The sequence below is a fragment of the Sceloporus occidentalis genome, unplaced genomic scaffold (assembly GCF_023333645.1).
Source record: "Sceloporus occidentalis isolate IW3139 unplaced genomic scaffold, rSceOcc1.0.p SCAF_5, whole genome shotgun sequence".
NCBI lineage: Eukaryota > Metazoa > Chordata > Lepidosauria > Squamata > Phrynosomatidae > Sceloporus > Sceloporus occidentalis.
This window is the reverse complement of record NW_028316985.1, coordinates 175,880,629-175,894,866: the sequence shown is the minus strand read 5'-3', so window position 1 is coordinate 175,894,866 and position 14,238 is coordinate 175,880,629. Positions and strand designations below refer to the sequence as shown.

At 39.5% G+C, this 14,238-nt stretch overlaps 1 protein-coding gene across 1 annotated transcript in view; it reads right to left on the bottom strand.

Moving 5' to 3' along the window:
- The window catches only part of SCD5 (stearoyl-CoA desaturase 5), a 52,785-nt gene that overhangs the window by 13,128 nt on the left and 25,419 nt on the right, over positions 1 to 14,238 (bottom strand). Inside the window, exons 2-4 of the mRNA XM_089526224.1 lie at positions 4,133 to 4,263; positions 2,555 to 2,760; positions 1,249 to 1,481 (exon numbers count right to left, since the gene is read on the bottom strand). Of these exons, the coding sequence (XP_089382350.1) occupies positions 1,249 to 1,481; positions 2,555 to 2,760; positions 4,133 to 4,263 (570 nt within the window). The remainder of the gene's footprint in view (positions 1 to 1,248; positions 1,482 to 2,554; positions 2,761 to 4,132; positions 4,264 to 14,238) is intronic.

The following is a 14,238-nucleotide window of genomic DNA, read 5'->3' as shown; positions in this document are numbered from 1 at the left end:
GGTCCCTGCAATTCCCAATAAAGCCTGAGAGGTTAAGATAAAATTGTCAGGCCTGGAATCTGGATCTCTGGGGGTGCTCAGAAAAAAGCATAAAGAGCTGGCAGCAGTGTCTGGGGAAGAATAAACAATCTAAGAATAGACAAACAAGACCTTCAATACATCCAGGGCTGATCCAAGATGTTTTGCTGCCTGAGGCAGGCCAACAAATGGTATCTTCCTCTCTTCCCCAGGTTGTCCTGTACAGTCTCTAAACCCAGCCAAAATATTTTGGCGTACAAGGCTGAAAATCCCACAAGCAGCTCTCTGTATCCCTGGCATTAAAAACTGAGTGACTTCAAACCAAATAAGGTACAAATCTGACACTGTTTGATGACACCCTCCAAAATCTATCAACTGAAGTTGCTGCCTCAGCCCTAATTGAAGGGCTGACCCTCATTTTATACTGGCATACCTCAGTTAATAAAGCCTCTGATAGTGAAGCTTCTTTATATGGTATGGTATGGTTTTAATGATTGTAATATAATGGTTTTTAGAGGATTTTGTATAGCTTTGAATTGGTTATGGGTAGTTTGTTTACACTGTTGGGGATATACGTTGTTATAATTGTATCATTTTATGTTGTAAACTGCTATGATCTATATAGGAATAGCGGTATATAAATAAATTTTCATTCATTTTCATTCATTCATTATAAAGCATATTTAAAAAGCATAGATGCATGCGTTTCGCCACCAAAATAAAAACTTGAAGTGGTCTCTAGAGGATCAAAATGTTTTTGTTTATTTATGCAAGGCTTATCTGACCTGGTTGTTTCATGTCACATGGGCATTTTGTTAGTTTTGAATAAAAAGATTGCTGACACATGTTCAATCGCTCCTCTTTTTTTGTGGTGCAGGAACCTATCTATGTTCCTTTCATGCTATTTCTACCTCTGGTACCAAATTTTCTTTGGAAGAAGTAATGGCCAGGAACACATTCACTTCATTAACTGATGTATAGCTGTCTCAGTCTACACTAGGAGCTCCTTATTTGCAACACTAGGCTGCTTAAGCAGTAAGGTGATTCTGAGTCTCTTTGGGGGAAAGAAAGGGTCAGAATGTTCAAAGGAAAGCTAAATTCATCATTTTACAACAATGTTTACTTCTTCATTTTGCAGCAGATATAGATATAGAATATGGGTAGAAGTCTGAAAAAAATAGCCAGAGCCATTCTTAGCACTGGTTAAAGAGATGATTTCCTAGAACTCACCAATGGCTCCTATGGAGACCAATGCATTCTCCCGTGGGTTGATGTTCTTGTCATAGGGCCGATTACCATACATGTGGGCAGCGCTATTGACCAGCCAAGCGACATTGAGTGAAACAGTGTACCGGAGGATAGAAGCGAGAAAGTATGAATTCCACAAACTCTCCTTCCAGAAGTACCAAGGCACAAGCGTAGGAACGACGAAACACATCAGTATAACGGAAACCACATAATGCCTGGGGAGAAAATAAAGAGTGATGGGGTTGTAGCACACAAGACAATATTTCCTTTTTTGAACTATAGCTCCCCACATCCTCCAGCCAGCATGGACCGTGGGAGCCTGTGCCCTCCCCAAAGTAGTTTTTCCCAGCTCTGCATTTCCTGAAATCCAAATTAGGCATGCCAGAAAAAAATGTCATGGAATCCAGATTCCTAGAATACCAAATAATTTATACTGAGTAGAAAGCCAAAGAACAGGAAAGTTTACAGAATAAACTCTTATAATACAAATCCCGTATCCACAGGACTGGTACAAATGGTTTCACTCACTTGCCCATGTCCCAAAATATGTGTTCACTCTAGATATTTTCTAGATTCTATGGTATGCTTTTGGTGGAGGTTAACCATAGGCGATTATCACATGGAGGCTTACTGTGGCTAAAACGTGGCTAACTCATTCTCAAAGTACACTGCTGTGATAGCCAATCACACTTGCCTCCCGTGATTTAATCATCATTGAGGCGTCCCACTCCTGCCAAGGAATACCAGTTGTTGCAGGCGATTTTTCAAAGGAGAGCAATTGCAAACCACCTCTGAATATCCCTTGCCTAAGCCCTATGAAGACTTCATAGGGTCACCAAGGAAATAATTAAAAATTCTATATTATTATCACAATCTCATGTATTAAAGCGGGTTTCAGATACTAAAAAACCCAAATCACTGCAGTCTTTTTAACAGACACATAATATTTTTTTCCTACTTGATTGTATGTCTATGTGCCGTCAAGTCACCTCTTAACTTATAGTGATCACAAGAATTGCTATAAAGTTGGCAAGATTTTTCAAAAAATTCTTCTGGTAAGAATTCTTAAAAATGTTTATTATTTATAAACACATTTTTCAGGGAAGAGATATGCACCTAAGCATGTACACAATGAAGGCATTAGTTCTGGGAGTCTTCAGCAACTGAAACACATGTTCCTACAGAAAAAGACACCAAAATGGCAACAAACATGGATTTAATTTTTCTTCTCAGATTATAAAACTTTTGTTGATACCCTTCAATTTCCCTATCCCTTAATTTCACTTACTTTCTTTGAAACATGACAACGGGGTCATCCAGCAGGTCACTGAAGTCCAGCTTCCTTCCTTTCTCAATGACATCTCGATGTTTCCGGACAAATAGCCAGCCGATGTGGGAGAAAAAGAAGCCACGCTGAGCATTGTGGGGATCGGCATTTGTCTCAGAGTACTTATGGTGCACTCGGTGGTCTCGAGCCCATTCGAAAATATCATTCTGAAAGGAAAAACATCAGGAAGGCTGAGCAATTTTACTCAGGGTACATCTACACCTTAGAAATAATGCAGTCTGACACACTTTAACTGCCATGGCTCCATCTTTTGTGAGGCACCAGTACTCTTTGGTAGTGAAGACGAAAGACCTTGTAAAACTACAAGTACCAGGATTCTACAGGATGGAGCTAGAGAACTTAAAGTGGTGTCAAACTGCATTATTTCTACAGTCCAGATTCACCCTAAGAGATAACAGCTAATTACCTCTCTCCTCTTTAGGATGTGCAATATTCAAGGGGTCATGTTGTTTTTGGTACTGGGGGGGGGGGATCCCACTTACACTTCTCCTTGGAATCAGTAGTAATTATAAATTAAATAACTGTTTATTGTCCTTATTCATAACAACCAAAACTAGATGTCCAAAACAATCAACTAATGGTAGGTCCAGTATAGGTGTTGAATCAGTATAGGCCTCTGAATTCTTATATTGTTGAATTCTGATTTCATAGCCAATATTCCTATTTCAAACACAAATGTTGAAATAGCAGGGAAAACTATAAATTGTTTAGAGATAGTCCCAAGTAAGACTTTTATGGTACAATTACACTACTTCATTTACAGAATTTCAAAGGCATGAGGTCCATACCTTGCATGCATTTCCATCTTGTGTTTCCCTTTTGGTTCTATGGAAGTTTTACTTGCCACAGAAAAATAGGTTAAGAAGGAAAAGACTAGATGGAACAGTTTACACATGCATAGGCAGACACATAAAAACACCTGTCTGATGTCATTGTCCTAGATCTCAAAATTATGGGTCTGGTACACTCCTGGCTGTCCTTCCCATGGTGTCAAGCAAGAGATCCACCTCATTCATTCATCTGCCTGTTTGCATGGGCCATATACAGACTTAGGAAAAGCTGAGGGCTTGTATTATACTTCTAAGAATCTCCCAGCCAGCCCTAACTCAGTAGCAGATGACAAGTTTTGCATGAAGATTCTGGGTTCAATCCCTGGCATCTTTGGATAGGTCTTGGGATAGAAAAATAAACTCCTACCTGAATTACCCTTTGTATTCAGTGCAAATAATACCAGGCTAAGAGGACAAGAGGTCTGCATTAAAATGATAGAATTATAGAGGTAGAGGGGACCACAAAGTCCACCTAGTCCAACTCTCTGCCATGCAGGAATATACAAGTAAAGCACTTCTGGGAGATGGTTATCCAATCTCTGCTTAAAGACCTCCAATGGAGGACAGTCCACCACTGTCCAAAGGAGTCTGTTCCACTATTCTGAGTTGGTATAAAGAAGCATCCTTCTTTGTATTGCAGAGAAATCAAGCTGCACACACACACATTTAATCTAGAAGACACGCCAACCTGAAATGCCATGGAATTGGCGAATGCCAGGAATATCCGCAAAGGCAGCTTGGCTTTGTAGGACCTGTGGCTCCACAGACGATGGGCTCCTGCCGTCACCCCCAGGGCAGTCATGACAAAACACAAGTATGCTGAAAGACATGAACGTGAGATAAAGATAGATTTATTTCAAAAGTAACAATCCAAAGTTTAATCTCTGACTGGTGTCCCTGAGTATATAAATCAGCAGCCAGCTCCATTGTCAGCAGGGCAATGAATCTCTTCCAGGTTTGGTATGAATTTTAAAGCATGGCCAAGGCGCTGAACCTATTTTGAGGATAGCCAAGATCAGATAAACCTATACTGGATTAACCACCCCATCAACCTCAGAACCATAAACTGCCATTGATCAAGCCTATTGTCTCAAGACAGCAATCCTAGCAATGCTACTGCCCTACCATGAAGTGGGATTGCTGTGAAGGAAGGCCAATGGAAGGGAAGGTTATAACCCGATGTCTGTCTGCAAAAGAAACTGATAGGAGCAGAATGAATAGAGTTAGGAAGTCAGAAGTAGAGTGCAAGGTATAGTTAGGAGGAGAAGAATGGAGAACATCTGAATTGGATCTTGGGGAGCTGAGAACGTAGAAAGAATTCAGGGAGAAGGGTTTTTTGGTTTGAAACAGAAAGCTTGCAATGTACTGTCTGCGTGGAATTGGCATAATGCATCTGTTCATTTTCTTTGTTACACAGGTTGAATCTCTTTTATCTGGAATTCTGGAATTTCAAAATATTCCAAAATCTTACAACTTTTTCATGGGTGGCTAAGATAGTGACACAACATCTAGGGGTAGCCGTGTTGGCCATATAGCAGGTCCAATAACATTCAAACAATGATACCTTTATCGGGACAACCAAAATGTGTAAAGACATGCTGCAAGCTTTCAAAGTCAAACTGGCGTCTTCATCAGGCAGACGGGAGAAAAAAAAATTGAAGAAGTTAGTCATAGGCCTGCCTTGCCTGTTTCTGGTTGAGGAGGGCTATCTACATGGCCAAAGAGTAGGTGCCAAGAACCAGAATTTGGAAACTGTTAAACCTTTGTTTAATATTGATAATGAGACAGGATCCTCCACTACACCAGAATGCAGCACAGTAACTTAAGGTGGTGCAAGGTAGACCACACCACACATTGTTCTAGGCTATAACAGTTTTCTATTACCCCCAAACAACTGCTTCGTGAGGCACTACCTTCCTGCTACCTTGGGAAAGAGTCTGGCGCTGTTGTTGTGTGCCTTCAAGCCATTTCCAGCTTATAGTAACCCTAAAACGAACTTATCTTTATGGGTTTTCTTGGCAAGTTTGTTGAGAGGGAGTTTATCATTGCCATCCTATGAGGCTGAGAGAGTGTAACTTGCCCAAGATTACCCAGTCAGTTTACATGGCCAAGCCAGGATTTGAACCCTGGTTTCCCAGTGTCCTAGTCCAATGTTCAGAACAGTATACCAGGCTATCCCTGATATCTATGATAAATTGGATGGTTGGCCCACAGAAGTCACCTCATAGACAGACAAGAAGGACAGCTAGGGATAAAATGCCAGGGTTTTCATTACAAAAACAAACAAAAAACAACCTTGTGCTGAGTAAAATTTATAACCTGGCAACCAAACTATGTTGACATTTATCTTCAAGGTCCCTCCGGTCAGGAGGAGCGCCCTTTTTTCCTACACTGAAGTATTGCCGGGAAGATTTCACTGCCTGCATTTTCACTTCTAACTCAGCCAGCAAGAAAACTGACACTTGAAAGACATTTGCTCCTCTATTCACCTAGATATTCAATTATACACAAAATGGCACTCATGACTTTTTTCCCTCTGGGCAAAGAGGATGTAATGGCTATAATCGTGCCACTTGCACAAGACGATGGAGAAGAAACATATAGGTTCCACATTTTAATCCAAACATACCTAATGTTGCACTGAAACAAACCAATGTGCACTGAAACTCAGCTATCCTTCAAAATTTCTCATCTTCTCTGAGTTTTATGACAACATCCAATTTTTAAAAATAAGCATATTAAAATTCACATGTTAGGGGATAGAACGTGTAAAACAGAAGTATCTGATGATAGCAAAAGTGATTAAAGGGGGACCAAACATAGATGCTAGAGTACACCATTCCATCAATGGGAACTTGATAAGTCAACATTTATGTAAGTTCTTGATTCAATGGGTCTGCTCTAGTTGAGACCATCAGGGGATTTAGGGTCTAATCCACAACTGTTTGCATCTCTGGATTTTTTGCTAAGCAAAATATTGATTACTTATTGTATTCATAAACTACATGGTAGTAAAAGGACTCTACAAAATATTAAAAATATAAACTATAAAGAACTTAGATGGCATAAAGGCATGCTAGCATAAACGTCAAAATCAAAAACACTGCTCTTATAAAGTAAAGCCACCAGCAAAAGTAGAATGTTATGATATAAAAACACTTGACAGTTCTTCATATTCCTGGCCAAATTAAAAAAAATGTCTTCACCTGGCTTTAAAAAGGCCATGATGTAGCTGCCTGGTGACCCTCGGGGGGGGGGGGGAGATATTACATCAATGGGATGTCACCATTAAAAAGCCCCTCCATCTTGTAGCCTCTTCTCTCACTTCACTTGGCAGGGAAACATACAAAGGTCTCAGATTAAAACCTTAGGGTCCAGATAAGTAGCTGGGGGAAGAGATGCTGCTCCAAGTAAAGTAGTCCCAAGCAATTTAGGGCTTTACGGATTAAAACCAGCACTCTGGATTTGGTCCACAAATCAACTAATAGCTGAGTAAATGACAAAGTGCTGGCACAGTATGATCACATCCGCCACTCACAATATTGAGCTGTATAGCTTCTCTATTGTGGGTTAACAGAAGCTTCTGGAACATTTTCAAAGGCAGCACTGCAAAGCACACATTGCAATAATACAAACAAAAGGAGACCGGGACATAAATAACAATTGCAAGGCTATATCTGCCAAGTCTAGCAGAAAACATCACAGACCTGGAACAACTACTAAGGAAGATCAAGGAAGAAAGTGCAAAGGTATGCTTACTGCTGAACATAAAGAAAACAAGAATAATGACCATGGAGGATCTATACAAATTAAACCTGGAAAACAAGGAAATAAAAATAGTAAAAGAATTCTTGTATCTTGGACCAAACATAAATCAGAATGCAAACTGCAGTTAGGAAATCTGAAGAATACTGGGAATAGAGAGGTCAGCTATGAAAGAACTCAAAAAGATCCTAAAGAGAAGAGATATATTACTGAGCACAAACATTAGAATTGTACAAGCCATTGTATTCCTTATTACCATGAATAGATGTGAGGGTTGAACAGTGAAGAAGCAGATAAGAAGAAAATTCTTTTGCTGGAGAAGAGTGCTGAGGATAGTGTAGACAGCCAAAAAGACAAACAAATGGGTCATAGACCAGATCAAGCCTGAAATCTCCCTGGAAGCCAAGATGATTAAGTCGAGACTGTTGTACCTTGGCCACATCATGAGAAGGCATGACTCATTGGAAAATACAATAATGCTAGGAAAGTTGGAGGGATGTAGAAAGGGAGGAAAACCACATGCTAGATGGATGGACTCTATTAAGGGGGTCATGAGTATGAATTTCCAAGATATAAGCAGAGCAGTGGAAAATAGGGAGTCTTGGAGGTGTCTCATCCACAGGGTTACCATGAGTCGAGATCGACTCAAAAGCAGTTGACATCAACAAAAAGATTGTAGTAGATAGTATATCAATCTGAATTACCCAGGCAAACGCTCACACCTTGGCACACAGTGGCTTAATTTAGATTAGTCATATTTTACTTCCAATAGAGGCACAGTGGCAAAGCACTCAGAAGTAGATGGACAGCTCCTTCCTCATCTGAGATGTTATTCAACCCCTTCCCCAGTATCATCAGATTTCACCATATACTGATGCCCTTGTTCAAACCACATCTTTCTAGCCATGAGAGTAGAAACCTGCTCTGCAACAGGAGAAGACAGACATTATTAAAGTATTAATTTCTGGGTCTGATATGATAGACAGTTTCCCCTTTGCAGAACTATAGGGGCATATGAAGCTGCCATGTCTGCTGCTCAAAGCTTAACCAGGTACAGTTGGCCTTTCATATCCACAAATTCTTCATCTTATGGATTCCACCATCTATGGAATGAAAATATGTTTTTAAAAATACAAAAAGCAAAGCTTGATTTTGCCATTTTACATAAGGAACATCATTTTACAATGCCACTGTATGCAATGGGATTTGAGCATCCAGGGATCTTGGTCTCCATGGCAGATACCCAACCTCAGCATAAACCAAGGACCCACTGTAGCTTCTGACAGTAGCTACTCTCATGTTCAGAAATTTATTTGGAATTCATATTTAACATTAGGTTTCTATGGAACGCAGGCAGTACAGCTGGCCCTCCATATCCACGGATTCTTTATCCACAGATTCAAGCATCCACAACTTTAAAATATTCCCAAAAATATAAATTCTGATAAGCGAACCTTGAATTGGCCTTTTAATATGAGGGCCACAATTTTACTATCTTGCTGTATTTAATGGGCCTTGAGCATCCACAGATTTTGGTATCTACGGCGGGTGGTCGTGGTCTTAGAACCAAACTCCAGAGGATACCAAGGACCCACTGTATATTACTCCACATAGTGGAATAATTTCTTTGAAACCCAGCCATAACAATGGACTTTATAAATTTCATGTTGGCTGTTCCAACACCTTAAAGTCACAGCTTTAAAAATGTGTTCCACCAAATCGGGGCAATAGGATGTTGGGAGGGCATGGGGAAGGGCCTTCTCTGCTTTAGCTCCCTCAGAAAACCTTCCCCATAAATGGCACTAACATGGGTGTCATTCCCACGCCAAATGTTTTAAAATAGCTTGAGTCCTAATTGATTTTATTCACACATTGTTTTAAACTGTTTTCACTGATTTTAAATGCCACTTTAGCTGGTTAAATGTTTTAATACACTTTTAGTCAGTTTATTTATTTATTTTTACTATTTTCCTGTTTTTTTGGTTGTTATTTAAAATTGGTTTTTATTGCATGCAGCTCACATTAGATGCAAATATTTAAATAAATAATTAATTTACAATATAAGGACTACTGTAACCCAAGCACTCAAATCTCCATTGAACAAAATAAGATTATAAAAATAATTGAAATGGGCTCCTAACAAACTGGATGGGTTGCAAACTATTTAAAAAATTAATTAGAAAAACAAGCAGAAGTGAACCAGCAGTTGAGGAAATAGCTGGAACAGTTTTCCTTCCTAGTAATTTTTCAGAGCTAGCTTCTCTTTCTCTCAGGGCATATCTGGGGATTAGATTTACAGCCGACCTCAGCTCTGCAATAATGCTCGCTCCTGCATTTGGAAAGCTTCCTGCTGGATTTGCGAAAGGAAAAGTTCCTGAAAGGTTATCTCATTGCACTATGCTGGAACTGGCAAAAAAAAACCCAGACACCTGCAAATGTCCCAATGTCCAAAATGGGATTACTGTCATCCTAAATGCTGATGCCACGATCCTTTCTTTTAATGGAGCAGCCTAAAAGCAGCAAAATAAATAAATAAATACATCCATTTTAAAGAAAAACCATGTTCACTTTAGGTAGAAAAAACTTGCAAGTTCAGGTAACAGTATAAAGTGGTTTTCATTGTACACAATTATAGCACTATGAATCCACTTTAACTGCTTTGTTTCCATCCTATGAATGGAAGAGAGAAACATTTAGAAACCTTGGCCAGAGAGCTCTAGAGTAAGGGAGAGGGCAGAGAGGGGCAAAATCATGCCCACCAGCATCGTGTGAGTGCCTGCAGATCAGAACTGCAGCAGGAGGAACTTATCGCAGGTGACTCAACAGTGGGAAAGTAGCAAGACTGGGAGGCATTCCAGGAATGGATGGAAGATGAAACAGCTAAAGGGCAGAAATTGCATTGTGTGATAAGATATGGCCACAGACACTACTATCATGCTGTAATTCCACTTTGGTAGAGAGCCAGCATAGTGTATGTAATGTTTGAGTTTTGGACTATGACTCTGGAGACTAGGGTTTGATTCCTGTTTTGGCCATGAAACCCACTGATTGACCTTGGGCAAGTCACATGCTCTCAGCCTCAGGAGAAGGCAATGGCAAACCTCCTCTAAACAAATCTGGCCACGAATACACCTTAGGGTTGCTATACATCAGAACCAAATTGAAGGCACACAACAACAATAACAACGACGACAGCCTTGTGTAATAAAGTCCAAAGACACAAAAGTAACCTTTTCAAGCTTTGATCTGGGTGATCATATATTCTCCAGCTCACAAGAAATAGCTTCCACTTCCCTGCCACAGAAACTAGAAAATGTCTTTTGAAGATACCCAAATCTTTTGAAGATCCAGCTGTTTGTAGCCTCTCATTTTGCATTTCTTTCCCCAACCTTGCCAAGAAACTGCTCTACTCCACTCTGCTTCCCCCATTGCCGTTATATCACTTTGAGCACAGCAACTGCAGTGAGAAATCCCACTGTGCACCAGCATCTTGTGCGTCAGCGAAAAGACTTTCATTCGTGCTCTGATTCCAGATATGTCAATTTTGCTCATCATGTGTGGAAATGAAAACAAGGTCACATTGTTCGTTACCCATAGATTCTGAACCATTAAGACATCTACATCCAGTAAAGATTTGTTCTTCACCAATTGCACAATATATAGGCTCCTCTAGATGAGGCAAATGTATTCGCCGGCTGAAGTACTGGCGTCTGTAGTTTGTGCGGATTTGTGTTTTTTAAAATCCAAATGACATTTCTTTGGTCCTGGACTATTTTATGACAATTCGTCGCACCAGCAACAATATTTTAGCCCCACAGTTGAGTGGGTTTCTTTTTAATTTCAACATATATCAGAATAAAAAAGTCTCTTTCTCTTCTCTCCCTTTCTTTATCTTTCCCTATAGAGTTATAATGCATCAGTGTACCAATTAAATTATACTTTTGTATTATAATACTCTTAACTTTTTTTTAAATGAGACTAAATTACCTTTCAAACCATAGGACCGTGGGGCTAAATACCTTTCAAATCATAGGACCGTCTTAGCAAACCATACCCCCGTTAAAAGCGAAACACCATTTCAAACCACAGCTACACTTCTCTTTCTCCATAATCACCCCCTAGACTATTCAAATTCAAGAAATATATTCATGACTCCAGGCAAGGCAACAAAATTCAAAAAACCCAAAACAGCAATACCTTTATTGGCCAATCAAAATGCACAAAATACATTATGGAAGCTTTCGAATGTTCACTGGTTTCTTCATCAGGCAAAGATGTTAAAAACCATACAGGAAAGGAAAAGTGATGATATTAAGAGTCACGAGGCTACATTTTGTCTCAGATGTTACTTCTGTTGTCAGTTAAAACAGTCTAGGAAAGGCCACTCTCCTACTTGGCCATGTGGGGACTGTGGACAAAGTGCAATGAAACACAGGTAATACTTTTGAAACTCCATTAGCAAGAGAAAAGTTGCTTCCCTTGACACCCAGGCTGTCCTGTCCTGTGTGCAGATAAGTGCACCTTTCTTAGTCAGAGAACATTGAATTTCTCAAGAAGCCCCTGTACTGCTACATTTGGAAAAAGTTTTAGCTGTATAGATTTAAGACACAATTCTATACTTTAAATTCAAATACCAATGCAATATATATTGAGAAATTAAATTTCAAAGTTGAATTTTACTTGATGGCAGTTTGATAGGATATTTTGCATGATTCTTTTCCCCATTTGAAAATATATATTGCATTGGTATTTGAACTTAAAGCATAGAACTGGGTCTTAAATGTGTACACTACATCTCATTCTGACATCACAATGGAGTTACCACTTTACAAATACATTTGTGTATTAATATGCCAATATACTGATATTTAATTCACCCAACAAGCCCTTAGTCATATTTTATAAAACTTATGTCTGTATATTTAATTAACACTAAATATTCATTATTTGGAAATGCAGGAAGAGAGGGGACATAAAAATTCTTGAAGCAGTATCCCTCCACAAGGACATTTTCAATGACTAAGATTTCTAGCACGCCAAATGCAGGACCAAATGATCTGTATTTATTGTATTAGCTTACAGATCCATCAGAGTACTGGAAATCAAAATGTGTGGATTTTGGAATGTCTGAAGAGCTTCTTAGAAATTGTTAGAGAAAAAGAGAGGAAAAGCTATGTGAACCTTTTTGATGTAGCTTCCATCAATCTGTGTCTAATTTCTCAACAGAGAGGCACTCGGGTTCAAATCTGTCAAGATGCATCTCTTCCAAAAGCTACTTTTCAACACTGCATCTAAGGTGATAATGCTCAAGGCTCAATTCAAACATTGACTCAAAATCATGGGTTTCTCTGAAAATAGGTAGTGTCCTAAATTTTGGTTTCCTAAATTCTGAGGAAAAAGCCAGTTCGGTGTAGTGATTTGAGTGATGGATTAGTACTCCGGGAGATCAGGATTCAAATCCCTGCTCAGCTATGGAAACCCATGGAGCTGCAGTTGTCCATGAAGGCATTTTTTGAAGATCTGACAATACTGCTGAAGTAGCAGTTGGATTTGGCTTCTATGTAGGTGCTCTATTAGATGGCTTACATACATGTGTTAGCAAACTCTGCATCCCCCGCACTGTGTTTTTGGGTCCCCACATTTTGTATGCATATCTGGAATCAGCATTTTTATGAGAGATCAATGACTTTTCAGAAACACTAGATCAGGTTCCCAGAAGAAAAGGAGGATGTCCTGAGGCAAGTGCACATTCAGGTAAACAAGACATTGAAATCCAGATGGGTGTATCAGTTGTTCATTCCTTCTCCCAAGTCATCTGCATTTCCTCTTACAACTTGAGACAAAGAGTCTCCTTGCATTTAAAACAGTAAGCCAATATCTCTGCCTCCCCCCCCCCCCCCCTTAAACTTCTCTGTCCACTGATCCTGGGGATATCCTGACCCAATCACTGTTTTTTGTCATACTAAAATTAAGGCCATCACCAACTGTCTGGAATCCCATTGCCGATTCCTAGGAAAAGACATCCAGCCTTTGTTACCTGGTGAATTACCCCAGTGCTTGGAGATGTATTTAATGTATAAATATGGTCCTGTGACTTGTAGCTTGGTGAAGTACTTAGAATTCTTTGTGAGAGACCTCTAGTTTCTATCTCCAAAGGATGGCCAGGATCTCACCAAACTAAAATTTCCAGGATTCCACAGAGTGGAGCCTTCATAGTTACAGTGGGATGGAATTTCTATAACTGTGTAATGTAGATGTGGCCCAAGTTACCCACAAAGAACAGAGAGTCATTTTCTTCAGTTATGCAGCTTGTTACATTAGTAAATCTTTCAATAGATTTAAACCATTAAAGCGCATGCAGAACTGCTTCTTAGAAAAAAAATTACAAAGAAATGTAGCAATTAACACCACTTAGGAGGCTGCAAAAATCAAATTTAGCCTGGCTATAAATGGAACAAATGATCTCACTGGGACAAAGAAGGACAAAAATAGTCCATTGTGAAATAAATCAAGAAGAAAATCAACTCATTTGAGATGTGGTGCTGGAGAACAGTGCTGAGAATACCATGGACAGCCAAAAGGACAAACAAATGAGTCCTTGAACTGTTCAAGCCAGAAATCTCCCTGGAAGCCAAGATGATCAAACTGAGGCTGTTCTACTTTGGCCACATCGTGAGAAGACACAACTCATTAGAAAAGACAGTAATGCTAGGAATGATAGAAGGTGGTAAAAAGAGAAGAATGCCACATGTCAGATGGATGGATTCGAGGACTGACTTTGCAGGACTTCAGCAGAGCAGTGGAGGATAGGGGATGTTGGAGATGTGTCATCTACAGGATTACCATGAGTCAGGGTTAACTCAAGGGCAGTTAATGACAACAACAACATAATAAATTAAGTATGCATTCACAACTTTGACACCACCAACCTGCAAATGGGAAAAGCACATAAGTGCATCTTGGTAGGGTTGTTAAGAATAACTTTAACTATGCTTCCATTATTTAGCATCCCCGAGCATCATAAACACC